Here is a 23,579-nt window from a genome sequence, read left to right as displayed (position 1 = left end):
GGAGAGCGCCATCGACACCGCGCCCGTCCCTCTCTGAGGGGACCGTCCCCGCTCCTGCCCGCGACCCTCGCACTGAGGCGGGAAGTGTGTGTTTGTGTGTAGGGGGGGGCGCGCTCCCGCCGCGCCGCCGCGCCCAATTGGCCTGCGGGGGCGCGCTCCCGCAGCCCCCCCGAACCCCCCCCCGCGCCGTGAGGAAGATGGTGGCGGCCGCTTGAGCGCGTCCCCGCGCTCCCCTTCCTCCCCTCAGACGGGCGGGCGGGCGGAGCAGAGGAGCGCGGCTGCTGCTGCCGTCCCGGCTGGGCGGGCGGCTGAGGGCGGGAGGCGGCCCCTCGTCGGCGGCCGTGCGGGGAGGAAGCGGCGGGCAGCTGCAGCCGACATGGAGGAGCGGTCCCCTCCCGGCGGGGGCCCGGCGTCCCCCGCGGGGCTGAGCCAGCGGCCCGCCCGCCCCGCGCCTCGGGAGGGCTGCGGGGGAGCGGGGCCAGCGGCGGGCGGCGGCAGCCCCGGCCCGGCTCGGCCCAGGCGAGGGGACTATGCGGGGCTGCCCCGGCGCGCAGTGTGCGGAGCCCGGCGAGCGGCCGATCGCCGCGGCGCTGCCCGGCCGCCCCTACGCGGCGGGCACCGGAGGAGACTAGAGGCGACTCTGCGAGGAACCCGGTGGCTTCGGCAACCCCAGAGACCCAAGTCCGGCGCGGGCTCTTGAGGAGGAATTGACAACATGGCTTCCCCACCGCACCAGCAGCTGCTGCATCACCACAGCACCGAGGTGAGCTGCGACTCCAGCGGGGACAGCAACAGCGTGACGGTGAAAATCAACCCCAAGCAGCACCAGGGCTGCACCTCTTCCAAGCACTGCAAGTACAGCATCTCCTCCAGCTGCAGCTCGGGGGAGTCGGGGGGCGCCCGCCGAGCCGGCGGAGCGGGCGGCACTGGCTCCGGCCTCCGCCGGCAGAAGAAGCTGCCGCAGCTCTTCGAGCGGGCCTCTTCCAAGTGGTGGAACCCCAAGTTCGACTCCAACAACCTGGAGGAGGCTTGCATGGAGAGATGCTTCCCGCAGACCCAGCGCAGGTTTCGCTATGCCCTCTTCTACATTGGCGTGGCCTGTCTGCTCTGGGGCATCTACTTCGGCATACACATGAGAGAGAAACAGATTGTTTTCATGGTGCCGGCTCTGTGCTTCCTCCTGGTATGTGTAGCTTTTTTTGTGTTCACTTTCACTAAGACTTATGCCCGCCATTACGTATGGACTTCGCTGATACTCACCCTCCTGGTGTTTGCTCTGACCCTCGCTCCGCAGTTCCAGGCTCTGAAGCCTGTCTCAGGAAGTGGTGACATGTCCAACCGGACTCTCCCGGCAGATCCCGCGGACACTTGTCTTTCTCAAGTGGGCAGTTTTTCTATGTGTATTGAAGTGCTCTTGTTGCTTTACACAGTGATGCACTTACCCCTGTATTTAAGCTTGTTCCTGGGACTGTCGTACTCGGTCCTCTTCGAGACCTTTGGTTATCACTTCCGTGATGAGAACTGTTTCACACCTCTGGGAGCTGGTGCGGTTTACTGGGAGCTGTTGAGTAAAGCCTTCCTGCACATCTGCATCCACGCCATCGGTATTCATTTATTTATCATGTCCGAAGTCAGATCAAGAAGCACATTCCTGAAAGTGGGGCAATCCATCATGCATGGAAAAGACTTGGAAGTGGAAAAAGCCCTGAAAGAGAGGATGATTCATTCTGTTATGCCAAGAATAATAGCCGATGATTTAATGAAGCAGGGGGATGATGAAAGTGAAAACTCCATCAAACGTCATTCCACCTCAAGCCCCAAAAACAGGAAGAAGAAGCCCTCCATACAGAAAACCCCCATAATATTCCGTCCTTTTAAAATGCAGCAGATCGAGCAAGTGAGCATTTTGTTCGCAGATATCGTTGGCTTCACGAAAATGAGCGCCAACAAATCAGCCCACGCCCTGGTGGGACTCCTGAATGACCTCTTTGGACGCTTTGACCGTCTGTGTGAGGACACTAAATGTGAGAAGATCAGCACTTTGGGAGACTGTTACTACTGCGTGGCCGGCTGCCCTGAGCCCCGGGCAGATCATGCCTACTGCTGCATCGAGATGGGCTTGGGGATGATCAAAGCCATCGAGCAGTTCTGCCAGGAGAAGAAAGAAATGGTGAACATGAGAGTCGGTGTTCACACCGGCACAGTCCTGTGTGGCATTTTAGGCATGAGGAGGTTCAAGTTCGATGTGTGGTCCAACGATGTCAATTTGGCCAATCTGATGGAGCAGCTTGGGGTGGCTGGGAAGGTCCATATTTCGGAAGCTACCGCCAAATATTTGGATGATCGCTATGAAATGGAGGATGGAAAGGTGGTTGAGCGCGTCGGTCAGAGCGTGGTAGCCGACCAGTTAAAAGGTACGTGCCTTTATTTTGTGCTTCTTTCTCTTTTGTGAGGGAACAGAGTTGCCCCAGTGCCTGCTCTGTGCTTGCTGACCGTGTTTTACATTTAACTTGGTGTGCTGATCATCACAAACACCGGGGGAATTACAGGATAAAAGATGCCAGGGAGATAAGCGTGAAAGATCATCTGTGGTACTCAACGTAGGCTTTGAAACTCAGCGCTCTTTCTGAGTGTGTTGCCTTGCAGGGAGGAGAAGGTTCATGTGTTTGCTGTCTGCAAGAGGTTTTTGTTTTACTGTTGTGTGTCATCCTTTAATTCAGTAAGTAAACTTGTTAATTGACTTCATGTGCCATACAGAGAGCATATGTGTTTTACAAAATTATGTATATCTGTGAAAAGGTTTTTTTTTGGCATCAGGAGAGTTGGGACTGAGAAGGCATTTGGGAAAAATGACAGCTGGATTCACAGAAAGAAATGAGCACTGTAGATTTGGCAGTTTGATATGGCAAGTTGTTGCAGTTTGGAGTTAGGCTGGAAAAAGTTACTCAGGTGGCTCAGTGAGCTGGCAGATGCTCTCATTTCTGCAGCTCAAGGGATCTGGGGATGAAATGGCAAATTTGCCTTTTGGAGAAGAAAATGAAGGATCCTTCAGTTCCCCCTGGTTAAGAGTCTGATTTTCATTTTTCTGCAGTGTTCATTTTGAAGTGAAACTCCTGGCTGCTTTCTAGCAGCACTTAGAGGCGCGTGCAGGAGGATTGTACGAGCTGAGGATTTAATTGTCTCTTTTGTCAAAGCTGTGTCTCTCCAGTGCCGTGCCTTTGTCTCACAGAGAGATTGTTGTCTGCAGTGCTCGTGGTCCAAGGTGGGGAGCAGATGGATCTAAATGGGAGTGGAATATGTAACGAACCCTGTTATGGTCTGTGAGTTTATTTGTTCTGCTTATAAAAGTACCCATTTTGATGAAGTAAGCTGGAAAACTGAGTGGAAGAACCCGAAGGAGTCATAAACTGGCATTGTGATGGAGGAAGGAGATATTTGTGGCAACAAACACAAAAGGAGGCCAGGATGGTGGTAGAAAGGTCAGTGAGTAAGGACGTGGGGACAGCACTGCAGAGCAGTGGTGGCAGTGGCAGCTGCTTGCCCCTGGCAGGTGCTTGTTTTGATGTGACACAAAAACTTATTTTTGGTGAGCGAGCTGTCTGCGTGCATACGGCAGCGGGGCTGCAGCGGGAGCCTCCCGGCGAGCAGCGACATCGGCTGTGACATTGGTGCCTGGGAGCCACGGGGCTGAAGCAGATGTGTGTCCCTGGGCTTGGGCTTTCTGCTTAGCTTCTAAAAATACAAATTCAGTGAGTTTCTTTGGGAAGTGTTGACACTGATGTATTTCAGTGGGAGTGTGCTTTCAAGAAAACAGCATAAGATGTAACCTCGTTGTTACTCTAAGATGAATTTTGCTGTTCTAATGGAAATAAATTGAACAGGTTGTAGAGAAACAGCCCTGTGATATTTCCCCCTTCCATGTACCTTTACAGCCAAATGCAGGGTGAAGGCTGTGTTGTAGCAACAAATAAAATTCAGTATTTTTGCTGCATTTATAACTGTTCTCAGTATTAATCCCAAACTGACATGAACTTAGCTGTGGAGACTGGTGGTACTGCTCCTAAATATTCTTATTTATTTGTTTATATTTTCTAGGAGATCACAAGAGCACTGTGTAGAGCAATTATACCACGTGCCAGCAGTGGGTTTTTCATGGTCTTTCTCAGACTTCTGTTCTGTCCTTGGTTGCCATTTATCATGAGAGGGCACAGGCTGCTCTGCCTCCTCAGTACAGAGGTTTGGATTTTGCAGCTCTGAATGCATTTTACAGTTCCTCCTTCAGCCAGGGTACTACAGATGGACAAACTGACATGCAGTCTAGATAAGATGAAATTTGCTTTGTGAACTGACATTTAATGGTCTCTTCTTACCCTGAAATGTAGCTACGAAAGCAGCTGGAGCATGTGGTAAGAATTACTTTAACAAGGAATATGGGTTGGGCTTTGCTTTTTCCCCATTTCCCTTCTGTATTTTTTTTTGTAGAGCTGTAATCAGCTGCCATTTCTTACCAATGTCTTATGCAGTTATAGAAATCAGAAGCTGTGTGTATTTCTAAGCCAAGCAGACCTTTGCCATGACTGCCCTTAGCCACAGGTTTGTAGCACACTTAACTCTGTTCCCTCCCATCCCCAGACCCTCAGAGGATGTGGGAGTTAGTGGGTGCTTCAGAGCTGCCCGTTTTTTCCTGTTTCCTCAGAACTTTGTTCTGCAGCCAGATTACTCAGCTTGTAGGTAAATGCCATCAGGGGAAAAAATACATCAAAGCCAATGATAAAAGCCATCAAACAGCAGTGCCACGGGCTGGTGTGTTGGATCTGCTGCCGGGGAGGGTTTTGTTAGGGAGCAGCTCTGAGATTTAATAAGGAAAACTGAGATTTCACCTCTTAATTAATTGATCTCTGCCAAGCACCTGCTCAGTTCTGTGAATGGAGGTGCTGTTAGGAAGCTTTGCTTTACTGTTTTCCCTGAGAATCTATTGATAGTAGCAATAGAGAAGAGGAAGTTTGTAGTGGTTGTTTAATTATCCCATACCCCATACTCTCTTCAAATATAAAAGTGTTGTACAGATAGCAGACATAAGCTTTGTTTCTCTACCAGTACTTCAATTCTCAGCTTCCTTTCAACCTTTGATATCTTAATTATATCCTATTTTTTATGCTGTATGTCTAGTGTATTATCTCTTAATTGTCTGAGCTGCAGCAGTCGTAGCTATCTTTGAGGCTGAGTCAACAGGAGCAAGTAAACTCTTCAAAGAGCAAAAGTATGAGCTGTGCACACCATGTCCACGTTCTGCACACTTCAGGACTTCTACCTCACACTGCTTCTGGAGCAGGTCTTGGAACAAAAGCACCTCTGTGGCTGGAGCATGTCAGGAGTGCTCCTTTGGCTGGGCTCACCCCGAAGGAATCCAGGTACAGCTCTCCAGCGTGCACCAAGGCAGGGTGTGGAGGAGTCACTTGGGCAAACTGCTTCAAAACCCTGCTCCCCATTCCCTTTGAAATACTCAACTTCATGTGCCCCAAGTTGTCCTAGTGCTGCTCTTCCTGGTTTTGGAGGTGAGGCAAAACTAAATTTCTTTCTGGAATCTTAGCATGGGAGTATCTTTTCTTCCTGCTTTGCTTCCTTGGCTCCTTAGTGCAAGCAGGGAGGCCCTGGTGTGTTCCCTCCAGTTTCTGACTTTGGAATTAAATAGATGGTGTCTAGAAGAAACCAAGAAGGAGAGCTTACCAGTGATGCCTTGTAAAAAAATAAATTGCCTATTTCTGACTGCTCTATGTTTTAAGATTCCTTAGACCCCTGTTTTCAAGTACCTGATCCCCTTGGATACGAAGGGAGTGCAGGAGAGTTTAGCAGTGAATTTTTGAGATCCACAGAAAAACTCCAGCCATCAGTTCAGTTATATCTTCCATAATAATTTTCCTGTAGGATTTGAGACAATTCACTTTTTCTGTTTTCTTGCAGAGCTTCCTAGCAAATAAATTTATTGAGGATTATGAGATACTGAGAGTCACATAACACAGGTTAATGTGTCCCTTTCGAGCTCCGGGAGGCAGAGATCTCTTGGGATAGAAAAAACTTCTGCTTATGGAAATATTTTTGTTTTGCTCTGTTCTTCTTGGTTGTTTGCATTTCTCTTTCTTGTTGCTTGGGAGGTCACAATATTGCTATTTACCAGGCAGCAACTCTTCCAGAAATACCAGGGTCACCGGCATCTTGTTTTTTGAGTGCTCAAAATAAGCATGTTGGGGCAAGAATGCTTTCTCTGTGTTTATAGGGCATAGCACAGCAGAACCAAGATTTCATTTGGGGCCTCTCTGTGTGCACTGATACCCAAAATAATTCCCAACCTTTCTGCAGCCAGACATCTCCTTGTTAAGTTTGCCTCAAGGAGTGGCTTTATTGCTGTACTCCTGTTAGAAGCTCTTGATAATACAGCCACGTTTTTCTCTCTGATTTTGTCCCTTGTTTCATCATGGAGAAAATGCTGAGGGATTCTTGTGCTCTCTGCCACCTGGCTGAGGCAGGGCTGGTGGCACAGGGAAGGTTGGCTTTCACAGCACTTACTGCAGGAACACCCATCAGATCACCTGTGGCCAGCAGTGGCTGTTGTTGATAAAGTTTTTCAAAGATCTCCTGCTGATGTGCTGCTTTCACTGTTCTCTGTGTTTCTTTAAATATTTACTAATAATTTTAAATATTTCTTTAGTAATAAGGAAATTGGTTATAAAAATCACCATTTTGCTCATGGTGGAACCTTTTAGTCCATGAATAGCCTGGCTCTTTTCAGGGTGGCAGCCTGTGAGCCAGGGGATGCTTTTCCCATGGCACATGAGCTGCAGCTCTGCTTGGTGACCTGATACTCCACTGCTGCTTCATGTTTGGCTTGCAGGGAGCAGGACATGGGTGTTCCTGGAAGACAAAAATCTTGGTCAGGTTGTGAAGAAACAAATAATTGAAATTTTCTTCCCTTCCTCCCCTCTGCAGCTGCTCAGGGGAGGGCACCCCTGACAAGCGCTGGAGTCTGCCCTGCCTGCCCTGACTCCCTGCCCTTTACCAGCACTGTGCACAGAGAGAACTTGTAGCTGTAATGTGCTTCTGGAAGTTCAGAGGTAGATGAAAGATCAGATGAAAATTTTCCTTGGCATTTTGAGCCCAGCCTGCTCAATGGTGAAACCTTTTAGTCCATGAATAAATAGCCTGGCACTTTTCAGGGTGGCAGCCTGTGAGCCAGGGGATGCTTTTCCCATGGCACATGAGCTGCAGCTCTGCTTGGTGACTTGATACCCACTGCTGCCTCATGTTTGGCTTGCAGGGAGCAGGACATGGGTGTTGGGTCAGGTTATGAAGAGAAATCATTGAATTTTTCTTCCCTTCCTCCCCTCTGCAGCTGCTCAGGGGAGAGCACCCCTGACAAGCACTGGAGTCTGCCCTGCCTGCCCTGACTCCCTGCCCTTTACCAGCACTGTGCACAGAGAGAACCTGTAGCTGTCATGTGCTTCTGGAAGTTCAGAGGTAGATGAAAGATCAGATGAAAGTTTTCCTTGGCTTTTTGAGCCCAGCCTGCTGGGCACAGTGTAAATCTAGAAGGCTTGTGCTTGTGCCAGCAGGATGGCTCTGCAGAGAGCTCTGCAGATTCAGCTTTGCTCTGGGGCTAAGGGCAGCTTTAGTCTTTAACAAGTGAGGGTTTTGGAGTCAATGAGGGGGTTAAGGTGCTTCTCTTGTGTCTTGCCAGCTGCTGTGCAGGTCTTTCTGTTCAGTTTCTGGTTTCATCATGTTCTATAAAAGTAAGTCTTTAGATACAGGCTTTTTATATTTATTGAACTGACTTGTGACATGCTGATTCTGGATTTCATGTGTTCTGATACTGATCTGATGATCAGAGGAAAATAGACAGAACAAGTGTCCATTTTTAAAAAAAGTGATAATTAAGTAAACGTTTATGTATTTCTCCTTTCCTACAAACAGAATTTTGAGTGCTGATCATGATAGAAAATTGTAGTGACCAGTCAGCTTACCAGTTTTACATAATCTGACCTATTAACTGTTGTTGAGGTAGTGAGGTTCATGATTTTATGTGTGCCATAAGGTAGTGAACCTCATGTTGTGAGGTTCATGATTTTATGTGTGACAGCAAAAATAAAATATCATACACAGGTTGACTTCACTCCTGTATTTCAAAAATAGAAAGTATTCAGTGACAGATAAAGCATAATAATTAGAGGTAATTTGCACAAAGGCATATTGCCAGGGAGAAGCAAATTCTACATTGATTTAACATTTTGACATGATCTGTAATTTTACCATGTAATAGCATAAAGAAAAGGAGGTAAATAGTGACTATAGTTGCTCAACCTGGTTCTTGTCAAGTCTTCACTCTGTGAAGATGTCTTTCACAGCTATAAACAAAAGAAAGAACTCAGTAGGAAAACCTGGTGATTATTGAGCTTTCCAAATATGACTTGATGAAATGACATAACTTTTTCTCTAAGTAAGCCTAAGTTTGTGTGCAGGTACTGCTCAGACCTGGACAGGAAGGTCACAATTTCTCCAAATTTTGAGGAAGATTTTTTTGAGTTGCTCATAGTTTTATTTGTGCAAAACCAAGTAGAAAATTCTCTCCATTAAAAATACACTTCAGCTGCTTTTATTATTTAAGGGAAACTTGGATGTTGGCATTTGAGGCTTTGAGTTTTGATAACTGATTTACAGGTTAATTTGCTAGACACACTGAAAAATAATTTATGAGCATAGTTAGAACTCGTGTAAGGTTCTTCACTTTGAAGGGGATGGAGCCTAACCATACACTTTGTTTAACAACAGGGTCTCTGATTTCAATTTCTCATGTCCTGACACTAATTAATAAATAAGTCAATGCAATACTGAGGGTCTGATTGTCAGGTGTTGCAGCTCTGCCTGTTTAAGCCCTTTAGCCCTGGACACTGTGGGGTGAAGGAACAGTTTGAACAGACCTTAAAACATTTGCATCCTGCAGGAACTCCAGTGAGCATGGCCACAGTGAAGCTTCATTCCAGAAATCTCAGCTCCTGTGATACTGGAGGGACACTGTGGCTTCTGCTGCATCCTTAATCATCTGCAGAGTCTTTGACCTGTATTTCTGTCTTTGGCTACCCTAAATCTGGGTGCATGGTGTACACAGGTACCTTACCAATTGCAAATCTGAGTTTCCTTCTCCTGTTTACATCAGAAAATCTTAAGAGGTAGGGAACTGTTTAAATGCGAGAGATCACCTTGTTTAAATAAAAGCCTTGACATGGTGCTTTTGGGGGAAAAAGATTGATGGGAAAGACAAAACAAAGTCAAAGACATATAATTTATATTCATCTTCTGTCGTGAGGAGGATGCATTATTTGAATGAGTTGTTTAAAACTCTTTTTGCAGTTATTTCACAATATGTACTTCTGCTAGTAGGCAAAGAATATAAGAATTTACATTCACCAGTTTTAAAGTACAATTCCACTGGATTTCAATTTGCTGTAGATTGTCCTGGAATATTATTAAAATGAGGGAATTAGCATTATTCCTTACCATCTACAGTTTGTGTGTAAGCTCTCTCTCTTGATCCTGAATCACAAGCTCCCTCCATCCATCCTGGCTCTGTAAGGAGAGACAGCCATTCCTCTTTCTGTTACAGCTGACTCTTGAAAATTCTCAGCTATTTTTAGATGATTCTCAATCTCATTTCTGTCCTTTGAAAAGAAAGGAAGAAAAAAAAATTCCTAGCCTTTAAATTTTTAACTTCAGTGGGAGCTGCTTTTGCAGAGAAGCCAGCTAGTCGATATAGTCTCATTAACACATTTTAACAGGTTCTGTTATATAAGTTTGCATTATTGTGATGGCTCTTTCATAGGTTTGGAGGGAATTGTTGGAACTCAATTTAAAGAGGAGCCATGCAGGGTTTGAAAGTGTAGCTGCTTGCTTCCAAGTAATAATTTGTGAAAATATAAAGTGGCAGTTGGAAGAGAAGCCTAAATTGGGGTTGTACCATGGAATTACAGCTCGTTCTTTTCTCAGAGGTCGTGTTTGGGCACGACTTCTGTCTTAGGCAGCAGCACAGATTTGGCTGGTGAGGTGGTTTTAGGAAGGCATTTGTCAGTATTGGACTACCCCAGAAATCTCTACTGCCCTTTCAAGCCAAATTGTTTCCACCAAATTAATATTCTCTTTCATTTGCCCCCCCGAATGTTTTAACCTTGAGCAATAAGCCTACTTTGAGGGATTGGTATTTTTTCATGGTTCTGAAATTTCTTTGTGGAGGAACAACATGTTCTAGATATATTTCTTCAGCTAACATCCCTCAGGATCAAAATCTCCCTCTCAACTGCCTGTAAATTTTTTGAGTTTGTATTTGCTACAGTAACTTACTGTGGGAATTCTTGGCAAACCATGTAAATAACGAATGTATTGCAAGTCTTTATTTCACTGATAGCACTTGATGTTCCTCTTGTTGCACGTATAAAACTGTTGCCTTCAACTGGACTTGATAAATTTAGAAATCACGTTGCTCTCATAAAATAGCATTACTTATAAAATCTCCAAAATTGACACAGTCCAGAAGAACTGGCTGAATAATGTCTACTACCTTGGTGATGGGATCTTTCCTTCTGCCTGCCTGCTTAATGTGTATGGGAACATGCAAATAAAGGAAAAGTAACATCTTGATCATCTGCTCATGAAAGAACAGTTTGCTTCCTTTTGATGGGGTTTTTTTTCCCCTTCAGCTGAAGTTAACTCAAATCTCTTTGTGTGGATGTCATCCCAGGCTGGAATTCCCAGAGCACCTGCTGGGTATGTGATTCCATAAAGCACAGGTCCTGCCACTGCAATGGGGACAAAGGGGCTGTGCAGAAAAGAGCCCAAAAGCATCCAAATCCAGCTGTCTCTCCTTGTAAAGACTTATTTTCCTTCCAGTGTTACTAATTTTTAGGTCTTGATGGGAAGGCCTTCAAAACAGGGGGAAAAGTGGAAAGCAAAACTAACTGATGAACAGTACCATTGATATTAACAATTATTTGTATGTTTGAAGGGACAAAATGGTTGTAGTTTGACTGTGTTTAACTGCACAATAAGCTAAAAAAACACTAAAAACCCTCAGCAACACACACCTCATAAAAAAAGTAGAGTCTATAATTGAAATAAAACATGCTATGAAACATTGACACAGACCACAGGAAATGTATGAAAACTTATTTTGATGTTGGATGCTTAATTCTTTAAGTTCATTAGATAAATGAGGATGTTTGAATCAGAAATGGGATCTTTTCAGTTTTAAATGTGCAGCTTTGCTGTTTGACTCAGATGCACGTGCCTGAGAGAGAGAGTAGAAGTTAATTTGTGGTTGTGCTGTTTTCAGAAGACCTCCCTGGGAAGCTTTTTCGTAGGTGTTTCCAGTAGCTCTTGGAATCAAATTCTTTGCTTCTTTCACTGGTGTTTAGTGGACATTTGAAGTGTGTCCTGTAGGTACTGAGTGTCTCTAACCTCTGACCGACTTGGACGAGCGAGCAGCAGATAAATCTCCTGGAGTTGCTCAGGGCCTGACAGGAATGGTGCTACAGGCAGGATGTAATGAGGAAATGTTCCTGTATAAGGGCATTATTTGCAAAGAGACCAGGTACAACATCAGCTCCAAATTTCCTTTGTTTAGACAGCATGATGCTTGGGAAGAACTGTTTCCAGCAGGTCTGAGCTCAGCCTGTGCTCAGAGAAGTGGTCACAGGCTTCCAGGGCAGGGATGGGGACCCTGTGGTGTCACACACTGTGACTGTGCACCAGCAGATAACCAGGCTTTGATCCAAGGCTTTTTCAGCTTTTCCCATCTATTTCCAGATTTTAAAACTTGGCTTTTATTTGGAGTGGGTCCACAGGAGGCCACTAAGTTGATTAGAGAGATGGAGCACCTCTCCTGTGAGGAAATGCTGAGAGAATGGGTAATGTTCAGCCTGAGAAGAGAAGGTTTTGGGGTGACCTAGTTGTGGCTTTCCAGTACCTGAAGGGAGCTGACAAGAAACATGAAGAGAGTTTATTTACAAGGGTCTGGAGGGACAAGACAAGGGGCAATGGCTTCCTATTGCTGGAGGGCAGGGTTAATTGGGATATTGGGAAGGAACTCTTCCCTGTGAGGGTGGGCAGGCCCTGGCACAGGGTGCCCAGAGCAGCTGGGGCTGCCCCTGGATCCCTGGCAGTGTCCAAGGCCAGGCTGGACACTGGGGCTGGAGCACCTGGGACAGTGAAAAGTGTCCCTGCCATGGCAGGGGTGGCACTGGATGGTGTAAGGTCATTCCAACCCAAACCATTCCATGATTCTGGGCAGTTGTTTGCATCTGTCTGACTCCCTGTTTGGGACTGACCTTGCTGGTAAGATCCGTGTTATGAAAGAGATTCTCTCTCATGCACATATAAGTTACTAATGAGACAATATGAGTAGTGTTTAATGTTTTACTTGCTGCTTGGCAATGTGGCATCATCTAGAAGCAGAGAGTTCTTTAAAATACCACGTGAGGATGAGAAAATTTATTATAAGTTGTTTCATAATTCCAATAAACTGTTTAAGAGAAACATACACATCCCGTGCCTCACCCGAGGTTCTGGAATCCTTAATGATCAGCAACTGCATTTTTCTGCTGAGAATGTTAAAGTAACATATATGCCTTTGGGTATGAAACATTGCTGCTGCTGGAAATTTCTGTGGATATAGAAATAAACAAAAGGTCTGTTAGTCTTCACTGAAGTCATATTTTCTTACCTGTGTCAGATGCTTTAATTTGATATTTGATGGTATTTTTCCAGAAATAAGTCCAAAAATCTTACATAAAGCTGTTGAGTTCATAGAATTGTGGAAGAATTTGGGTTGGAAGGGACCTTGAAGATCATCTAGTTCTGCCTCAATACCTTGGGCAGGGACACCTCCCACTGTCCCAGGCTGCTCCAAGCCCATCCAGCCTGGCCTTGGGCACTGCCAGGGATCCAGGGGCAGCCCCAGCTGCTCTGGGCACCCTGTGCCAGGGCCTGCCCATCCTCACAGGGAATAATTTCTTAATATCCCATCTGTCCCTGCCCTCTGGCAGTGGAAGCCATTCCCCCTTCTCCTGTCACTCCATACTCTCTCTTTCCCCATGTATATGTGTATATATAGCATTTCAGTAACTATGTGCACCCTTAGAATGTTTTTTATATGAAAATGATCCGAGTTGTTGCTGCAGTCTGTTATTTCTCCAGAATCAGATGCTTGGATCGTGTTTAGTCAGTTTGGAAAATGTGTTTTATTCTTGTAGCATGAATGGCTGTGTGTTCATGAACTGGGTGACACCTCTGACTAAAAGTTTTCCTTGGCTCTATTTAATAGGGAGCATCACAGAACTTACCTGGCAGTGGAAGGTGGGTTCAGCACATCAAGAATGCCATTTTTAAGTGTGAAGGCAGAGGATCCTGACAGGAAGGTGCTGGTTTCTGAGTCCTGATAAAGCACTGGGATGATCCTTTTCCTTTGTTGCTTATTCCTGCTTGGAGATAGAGCCAGTTTGGCCATGGCTGTTTGCTGATCAGGAGTCAGGGATGATTTTGTGTCCATAATGGGGTACTGAAAGTGAATCAGAGCATAAGGGAGGCATTTTTATCAGGCACAGTGTTTTCTGTGTGTTCTAAAAAACGCGTGCGTGATGTGGCTATATTTAAAATGGAGTACATCTGTTATGCATTTCATTCTTTCCAAGATTTCAGGAGGTGGCAAAGTTGGAATTTGTCTTAAAATTCAGATTAAAATTTTGTTTTTCCAAGTTAGGAGATTTGCCTGCTTGGCTTCCATCCTCACCAGTGCTTCTTTGAAGCAGTGTATTTGCAGAGCACTGAAAGAAATGGTATTAGTTATGTATTTTGGGATTTAGGTTGTGATGGGAGTTGTATGATCCTAATATCAGCCACAGCCAAGTGTGCAGCCAAGAGGGTCATAAATCACTGTGAGTTGTGCTGCTGCTGTAATGGAGTGGGATTGTGCTGACGGGGCATTATTTGTCTGCCTCATTTGGAGCAAAGGATTTGTTAATTCTTGTGCTGCTTATTAGTGCAGGAGTTGGACCATGCCCCACCAGTGTTTGGGGCAGCTTTTGAAACACCAAATCCTCTGAATTCAAATGGCACTTGTGGAAGTTTACAGTTTGAATTGTGACACTTCAAAGAGGAGCTGGTTGGTTTTAAATTATTGAATTAAATTGGTTTTAAATAGCAGAATTATTGATTTGTGGAAATAATGTGATTGTTTGTGTTAAATGTCATCTTTGGGATGTTATGGTAACACAGCAGCCTGCATGAGGGAAATACATAACACAATTCAGGAACTGCATCTAATATACATTGAGCATGCCTATAGCTTGTCTAAATAAAACAGCTTTAAATGTAGCCTATGACTCACTGATACAAGTAAAGCAAAATGTTGCTCCAAAAGTCTTTGCTGCTGTATTTAGGTGATTGAGTATAAAATCAGAGAATCACAGCCTGGCTTGGGTTGGAAGGGACCTTAAAGCTCATCCAGTTCCACCCCTGCCATGGGCAGGGACTCCTTCCACTGCTCCAGGCTGCTCCAAGCCCCATCCCAGCCTGGTCTTGGACATTTCCAGGGATCCAGGGGCAGCCACAGCTGCTCTGGGCAACAAACCCAAAGAGTTACACTATAAATACAGATTTTTGAGGTCAGAAGAAGGATGGCCTGCTGTATTTATGTAAGTTTTATTGCCCTTCCTTTGCACATATATAATTACAACCCTGCTGTAATGACTGTTGGAGGGCAATCTTATGGAGAGTGAGGCAGTGAAGTGTAGCTGGTGTTAGATATCATCAAAAGGGTTCTTCATCCTTGGAACTTTATTTGTGAACTGAGGCACCTCTGGGGCAAGGAGCAGCATTGACCTGATGAAGCCTGTGCTGCTGCCTGGGCTCCTCAGTGCTGAGGAGCCAGTGGGGCTGAACCCCAGTGAGGTTTGTGTTCCCACAGTGACAGCAGAAAGACCCCAATAACCCACTCCATGTGTGCTGTCCTGCTCCACAAGGCTGAGGGGCTGTGCATGGTCAAGGAGGGAAGGAAGGTGAGGCAGCCTGAATTCATGGCTGGGCCACAATCCAGTAAATCCAGCAAGGATCCCATCCCTGTGCTGGAGCTGGTCGTGGCTCTGTTAGAACCTTGCAGGACAAAGAAATGCTTGTCATTTTCTGAGCTGCTTCTTTTCCTGGTGTGACTTTGCCCTGTCTCCTAAATGGAAGGAAATCATGCTTGACTTTCAAGGAAGTTTTGATTTATATACATTTGGTTATTTCCATATTAATATATAGCCGAACCATGATAAATGGGGATGAAATTTTACTCTTCAGTATTTACTCTTTCCTTTGTCAGGGGATAAAAATCTCCCACATTAGCACAATACAGGCACTGGATAGATCACCAGGTATTTGAGTAACTGGTGTGGATTAAAGGTGTGTTATTTGTGCATGGATATTGCAGTAAAGGAGGGTGGGTCAGGTGCCTGGTTTAAAAATAGAGTCTTTTAATTTTCCTAATGAATAAGCTCCTCATCTGTAGCTGTGGAGCCCATTCCTAAAACCCCCTTGTCCACACATTTGACTGAGTGTATCATTTTTGGCCATGCCAGTTCAATAACCTGCCAGAGGAGGTGGGTCCTCAATCCAACTCCGCTTCAAGCTCTCATTGGGTGTCTCAAGGGCTGTTTTGTGGTGTTCCTGCTTGCTCTTACAAACTTCTGGAAAACCCTGCTTCAAACTTCTGGAAAACCCTTCTGTTTCCTGTTCCCTTAAGTGGAATTGTTGCCAGTGTGAGGACTTTTTAATGTGACACCAGACACATCCTGAAGATGTGGTGATGAATCATTGCTTGCTCAAGATTTCTGCTGTACATTGTGCTGTGGGAATCCTAAAGCCAGGTTTAAATTCCAAGGAATCACCCCTGTGTTCCCTTCTAAACTGTGCCTGTGGCCCAAGAGACACACCAAGAGCTGCTCTGTGCTGAGGCAGGGACATGAACTCATTTATTCATAAGAAACTGTGCTAATGTTTTGGTGACAGTGGTTCCCAAAATGCTGTATTTGAGATTTGTCCAGAAATCCAGGTGCTTGTTACTGGAGCAGGGTTAAATAGACTAAATAGTGAATAGTGAGTAGCTAAAATTAGAATTACTGTTCCATGGCACACAGGGTGTCTCACTCTTTTTATTTTCTCATATCACAGTCCCACATATTTTCAGCCTACTGCATTTTTATTCACACGTTGAAGGGGCAGTAAAGGGGAGAATTGTACTTTGTGGCAGTAGAAATCCTTCATAAAATAATGGGAGGTCTTAAAAAGTCAAATCTGCTTTTGGATATTAGAATGAAAAGAGATGGGGGACTGTGGGCATACTGGGCACTGTCATTCCAAAAATGGGATGAAGGATTGCAGGTTCAGCACAGCAGCATTTGAAATTTTTTTTTGTAATTTGTTTGTTTGTCTGTTTAAAAACAAATCAGTTAATGACTGCTCTTTCTTTTGCAGTGTCACACTGACTCTAGAAGACAGAGGGGTTTTAAGTGACACTTTTTTGGGAGGGAGGAAATGATTCTTTAATGGTTTAAAGTTTTCAAATGCTGCTTTGCATCTGGGGCAATTCCTGCTGTTTCCTGAACCAAAATGTAACTTTTTGGGTGTTTGAGATAGAAAGAACATAGATATATGCAACAAGCTTATATCCAAGATTATTTTTGGTTTTTTATGCTCCCCAAAGAAAATTCCAGGACCTTTAAAACATGGAGGAGCCTCCACCTGTGCCAGATGTAGAAGTGGCCGATTCAGTAAATACATCCAGCTAATAATTTTGTTTTGGATACAGGGACTACTTAGCACAACTGTTTATGTGAGCACTTCTGTTGTCAACGTGTCTCCATGTGGGGAGAAATTGAGAGTTTTTGAACTATCGGTGTACATTGTACAAAAAAGTTCACATATTTTTAGCTGCTTCACATGAGAAGTTCACATATTTTTATCAGCCAAGACAGCAGAGAGCAAATGTATATAAACCATGAAAATCTGAGAGGTCACCACTAAAGTGATGTTAACAACACAGTCAGTAAGTTGTTGAGTTTCTTCATGTTTGAATCTAAAATATACTATTATCAGATTTAATTGTTTAATTAAAATATATTGCCCTTTTTGATTTAATTTTTTTTTAAATCTACTTAAATAAGCTGTTAATTGATGAAAAAAATGTTTTAAAATAATATAAGTGAAAGGGAGATTAACAGCTGATTTTTGGCCCAGTGGGGGATGATTAATTCCCATGATCTCCTGAGCACTGATACCATGGTGCTTCTCTATTTTGTGAGCTCTCCACGAAGGCTGGGTTTTCTTTCTGGATGCTCTTCCATGTTCTTGATTGCAGATTTTAGGGGCCACACAGGAGTTGAGTTTTCTCTGTGAAGCACAACCCATGATAACTCATGTGCTCTAAAGAAAGGTCGTATTTGCTGGTAGATCATTCTTCCTCCTCCCAAAAAAACCTGACAGCTGTTTTAAGAAGTTATTTTCAGGCTGGAACGTGAAGCTTGGAAGAGAACCAGGCTCCTTTATAAACAAACTTTGCAGTCCTTGTCCCCCACATAAAAAGTACTCCGTATTTTTAAATTTCGTGTAGTTGGTACTATGTTAATTCTCTCATTTATTCCCCTCTTTTTATTTACTTCAATGTGTTGTAGTATTTGTTTGCCAGTAATTCAAAAGTATAAATGAGTAGTGGTGGATTTCATGGTGGGAGTTGTAATAGTGTTGCCAGTGCAATTTGCTGATATGAAATAGGAAAGGTGGGATTTGCAGATATTAGTAATATTATTGTTTCTAGCCATAGAACTGAGGAGCAAAACTGACCTCTGAGCAGTATCTCACATATTTTGGTGCAAGTTTCCAAGGTCCCATAGCACTGTGGCAGCTTTTCTCAAAATATTGTGGCTTTTTAAGATAATTTTTAAGTGTTTGTTTTCATTGTTCTCTTGCAACCGAAGATAATCCCTGTAGGCATTATGACTGCAAAATATTTTAATGGGATGGAAGCTGTTAAGGGAAAATACTTATTCCTAAATTTTCTTTTGTATTTTTAATTACCCATTAGATTGTATCTTCTGAGAAGTAAATTAGAGAGGAATTTCGTGATGGTCTTTGGAAAAACTGGAAGGCAGTGAGGAAGTGAAAACCAAAGGCAGGGTGGGTTACAGTGTGAGGGAAGAGATTGTAAGAAGTTGAAGAAGTTGCAGGAAACAAATCTGAAGCACTTTTGAGGGGTGTTTTCTGTTTAGTCCTTAAATCTCAGAAGTTGTTTCAATAGTAGAAGAAACATCAATTAAAGAGATGTGAACCAAATGGAGAGAGCAAGTGGGATGGATGGATGGATGGATGGGTGGGTGGATATCTAGGAAAGAGCAAGGAACTGCAGTTCCTGCATTCTGGAGGAAAAAGCTCCAGGTGGAAGAGATGGCCACGTTCTCCTGACAAGGAAGGAGGAGAAGGATCTGGAGCTGGAAGTGCTGTGCTTAAACTGCTGCAGGAGCACTGCTTTGGTGGGAACACCAACACCTCCAGCAGGGGTTCAGGAGCTCTGTGGGAGCAGCTTTGGGCTGTGGCCTTGGGGCAGGTGGGCCTGGAGTGGTGAGAAGGTAACTCAGCACCTCCCAGGAGGCACTGGAGCAGCCATGGATCATAGGGATGGATCGCTGCTGTGCCACTGGGAATAACCACACAGTGTTTCAGCAAGAGGGCATTGCAAGAATTTTAATCCTCTTTCTGAATAATTTGAATAATTTGGCATAGAGCAGTTGCTAATTTACTGAGGTTGTTGTTTTGGGGTTTTTTGTGTGTTGTGAACTGTCTGGCTTGTCCGGGACACGGAATGAAAGAGAATTGCTCCACTCAAAGTAGGTGGAGATGATCTTTGCTGTCATCAAGAGCCACATGGAGCCAATGCATTGCTGGAGCTGTGCCTCTCCTCACTACTGGCATGGAGGTGGCCCATCCCAGGGCTATGTTGCCCAAGGAGCTCAGGGGTGCACAGATCCAGGTTTGCCCACACAGTGCCAACTGCATGTTGATTTTGTGGTACCCATTTCTGGAAGGGAAATGTGCTGTGGAACAGATACTTGTTGCCCTACCCCTGATGGCAGAGCAATGGGCTTCAGGGGGTTACAGTCTCTTTTTTTTCTTCTTTTCTATTTTAGCATTCAATCAGTCTCTGCTTTTCATTACCAAAGTTTTTCCTATTGGTAGAAATCCAACACCCAATGATACTAATTTTTGTCTCTATGTGCACATGTATAAGTATATAAATAAACCCATTGATTCAGTTAGTTCAGAACTGAAAAAAATACATCACAAAGGAACATTTGGGGGTTGTTTTGCTTTTGATGTGAAAACCTTTGGATGCTGCAGCCTTTCCAAATGCCAAGCCAGAAGTTGGATATCTCTTTCCATGCTTGGTGCTGGAGCTGCAGGAGCAGCCCATGTCCCTGCAGGTGGATGTGCCAGCCCAGGGCAGCGGTGCCTCTGCAGGAGCAAATCCGCCTGTTGTGTCTTCTCTTTCCATGTTTATCCTTGGCCAGCTGACTTCAATCCCAGTGCACTGAGCCAGGTTTGCAGAGCTGTTGATCCCTGCTCTGAAGGTGCTTTTGTTGTGGGTACGCTTGAATGATAAGTTTTTGTGATTACAAGTGTGTTTGTTGTTGGAATTTATTCTGCCCTGCTCTGCAGTTCTTGCATTTCCAAGTCCATTTAACTGGAAACTTCACTCACACTGTCTAAACTTACAAAAGCAAACCAGATGTAGCTATCTGGAAAAGTTTTTGTGTGAGCCGTTCTTTCTGTAGATTTTCCAAAATTATGTTGCAAATGGTCAGATGAAAATGAAAAATAGGTGATTTGGGTGAAAATATAAGCCACAGTAGGAAAAGATCCATTTCCTCCTTGTGCAAACAAGAGCACTTGTATCATAAGACATTCTCAAATATTTTCCCTTTCTATTTTCATTTTTCCTTATCTACCTGTACAATTACATAGGCTTATCAACAAGCAGGTAAATATCAAAGAATAAGAAAATAAATTTGATTTTTTGATTGGGACAAAGCTGGCAAGTGATGGAAGCAGTGTGTGTGTCTGTGAGTGTTCTCTGAGGCTGCTGAGCCCTAATGGTTTGTTGGTAATATTTCAGACTTAAAGCCTCTCTCAGCCATGAGGGCAGCCATGAAATCATTAATTTAATATTGTGTTAGCAGCTCCTCCTTGCAGTTATCTACAGGGAGACTAAATAAAAATACCTTAAAAAGCCCATGTGACTAAGATCAAAATATCCTTAGGGGAGGAGCACTTCAAGGGCTGTTTTTAGGTACCGAAAACTTGAGACTGTCTTCCCTCTCCCTCCCGCACAGTTTGGGGTTTTGTGGTGTCTTTTTTGGTGGTTTTATTTGGTTTTTTGTTGTTTCAGGAATTTTTTCAAATTAATTCTGTTTCTTTTCTTAATTGGGAATATTGTTGCCTCGAAGTACTAATTTTTGAGGGTCACAGCAAGTTTTAAGGAATTGTATTTTTTTGATTAATTTTTATCGGGGTTTTTACATAAGGATTTCATTGCATTTATTTTATTAATTTTTATACCTCTTTAATTTCCCTGGTAAATTGCACAGGGCCATGTTTATTACGAAGGCCTGCCAGTGTATGTTTGTATCCAGTTTCCTCAATAATTTGTTCTCTCTACAAGTTTGAAACTTGAATCTTTTATTTGGTTTTGTTCAAGTCTGATGTAACAGTGCCAGATTTGATTATTTAAATTTCCCATTATAACCTTCTTACAATTTAAACAGTTTCTACAACACTGAACTTTCACAAGCCCTGAGTTTCTCCAGGCTATGCCTTGCCTTTAATTTGCAATTTAAAATTACAGTGGGAGTTGTGTCCCTAACTCATTTTGATCTCTCCATCTACAGGTTGTGGAAAATGAATTTTAAACTTGGATTGGGGAAGAAAAGGAAAGTATAAATACATTTCACTCATTTGAAGCCCTTGGTGTGATAAGCACATTCCCAAGAAGCGGTGAGGAGAACTGGTGGCCTGTTTCTCCAGTCTCCCACTCCTGTGGGATCAATGTAATTGGAATAGAACTGAAATTTACTCCAAAAATCTAAATCCCTCCTTCTCACAGATCCATGGAATCCCAGACTGGTTTGGGTTGAGAGACCTTAAAACTCATCCAGTGCCACCCCTGCCATGGGCAGGGACACCTTCCACTGTCCCCAAGCCCTGTCCAACCTGACCTTGGACACTGCCAGGGATCCAGGGGCAGCCACAGCTGCTCTGGGCACCCTGTGGTGCCTTTGACCGAAAGGAGATGAGTTTTTAATTTCTCCATTCAGTTTCCAAGCTCAGTTTTTTCAGAATTGCTGGAGTTGCACATTGTTTGCAGGAGGAGCAGAGAAGCCCAACCAGGCTGGGGCTCAGGCAGTGGCCAGGATGCGTTTCCCTGCAGGATTTTCCATCACAGGAGGTTTTGTGTTTCCTGACAACCTTTGCAGTTTTCCCAGGCCTGTAAAGCTTGTGCAAATAACTGACCAGCAAAGCTCCATCCCTACAGCTCAGCCTCCAGGCTCAGCACTAGTGCTCCTCAGGCTGATTCCCTCCATTCCTGCTGCTCACTTGCACTCTGGTTTTCCCCCTTTCTCTGCTGATTCTCCCCCTCGCTTTTATTCAAGTAAGGAACCACATGGGAAAGTGCATTCAGTTTAGGAGGCTGGTTCTCTTCTGCTCGTGCAGTGGTTGTGAATGCTGCTTGAGTTTGCCTTCATCGAAATGTCAGTTTTGCTTTGTTTTAGAAAAGATCAGAAGTTAGATAAGCATTTTTAAGTAGGGGAGGTAATTATGCTTTGCTGTTTGTAATATGATGCAGACACTGTTCAGCCCTGATTTCTTGGCCTTCCACTTTCCATGTAGATTAGAACTCTTGAATTTCCAATTACCCTTTGGAAAATTTGTTTTATCTTCCTTACAGAAATGTTTTTCTTCCATGCCTCCAGCATCTTACTTTTCCCCATTGCCCTTTTCTTCCTTCCAGTCTTTCCTTCCAGGTTTCCACACTGAGATTAAAGCCACAAAAAAGGGCTGGTTCAATGTTTGATACAAGTGAAGAGCTGAAGTAAATGAAGGAGTGAGAGTAAGTAGGCAGGGAGGCTGGTTGGGATCCTGCTCAGCAGATCTGCTCCTGGACAGGTGTTCTTGTCTATCTGCAGCTCATCTGCTACAGGGCTTTCCCACTTCCTCTGCTCTCTTGCTTTCTTCCTTGCAGTTGTTCCAGCTTAAGTGCCCATCAGTTCAGAATTCCCAAAGAAACAGCCAAAAGCTTGATTGGAAACGGTCACAGTCATCCTTTAATTTTATACGGCCACAATATGGGACATTGTGCAATCTCAGTGTTGGTGAATTGGCAGTGAATTTCCAGGCCATTTGTTCTTCAAAATCCATTTTAGCTGGTTTTAATGGCACAAAAATTTAAATATACAAATGGAAAAGTGGCGGAGCAGCTGAGCCTGTCTTGGTTCCTTTGCAGGAGAGGAGCCCAAATCCAGTGGGCTGGGAAGTGCCCATAAACGGTTTTCAGTCCGAGTCGTTTGTTTAAACTCTGGGTTTATGGGACCTAAAATAGAGCAGAGGGGAAAGTAAATAATACAATATCCTATCTGGAGTGTTTCTTCTGCACTTGAAAATAAGTGAGTGCTAGAAGGGAACCATCAGAGTGACTCTGGGAAGAGCAGCTGGACCAGGGATGGCAGCGCTGTCGGATGAAGCTTGGGGTGTTTGCCCACTGCCTTCCCACCCCAGACCACAGCCACCAACTCTGGGCCATAAAAGGAAACAACTTTTCTTGTCAAAATACAGCTGCCCAGCCTATTTGCTTTCTGGGAAAAATGTCCAGTAACTGCTGGTACAGCTGTGTGATGTGCAGCTCTACCTAGAAACATTTACTTACTCTGAACTTACTCGTTGGTTTTTCAGAGCCCATGTGGCAGGGGAATAACATGATGCTGCCAGCTGATGAATGGTCTCCATGTAGCAATGGAAAGCCTGGATAGAGTTTAAAGTTCAAAACAGTTTGCTTTCCAAAAAAAGTTGATTTTTTAAAATCAGAACAAATAATGTGAAGTACTTAATTACTTGTAGAAATCATGCATCTCTGCATGAAATTAATTTTTGCATAAAATGTAGCAAAGATATTTTGCCTCATCATTTAATTTCTTACTTCATAATACTTTTTATCATTGCTCTGATAGTTTTAAATTTCTATAAGCTCTTTAAACAATGCAAGAAAGTGCTCTGCTGGCACAACATGTAAACTAAGTGAGTGGAAAAGTAAATATTTAAGGCTGACATATTGAAGTATAAATAGCGGTTACTGTGTGTAATGTTTCAATTGTAAAACTATTTCTAGGACTCTATTAGTGTGCACCATTGCTTGTTAAAATGGGAATGTTTTCTAAAAGCTGCATTTCTGTTTTGGAAAGTGG

The 23,579-nt window shown here is 44.0% G+C and overlaps 1 protein-coding gene across 2 annotated transcripts in view; it reads left to right on the top strand.

Annotated features, from left to right (window-relative positions):
• Positions 1-286: 286 nt before the first annotated feature.
• The window catches only part of ADCY9 (adenylate cyclase 9), an 82,805-nt gene continuing 59,512 nt past the window's right edge, over positions 287-23,579 (top strand). Inside the window, exon 1 of one of the 2 annotated variants that reach the window (XM_030958382.1) lies at positions 287-2,414. In XM_030958382.1, the coding sequence (XP_030814242.1) occupies positions 716-2,414 (1,699 nt within the window). In that variant the 5' untranslated portion in view covers positions 287-715. The remainder of the gene's footprint in view (positions 2,415-23,579) is intronic. The other variant, XM_030958381.1, reaches the window with a different exon arrangement.

This window comes from Camarhynchus parvulus, chromosome 14 (assembly GCF_901933205.1).
Source record: "Camarhynchus parvulus chromosome 14, STF_HiC, whole genome shotgun sequence".
NCBI classification, from domain to species: Eukaryota; Metazoa; Chordata; class Aves; order Passeriformes; family Thraupidae; genus Camarhynchus; species Camarhynchus parvulus.
Note: the sequence above shows the minus strand (reverse complement) of the source record. Positions and strands in the feature narration are given on the sequence as shown.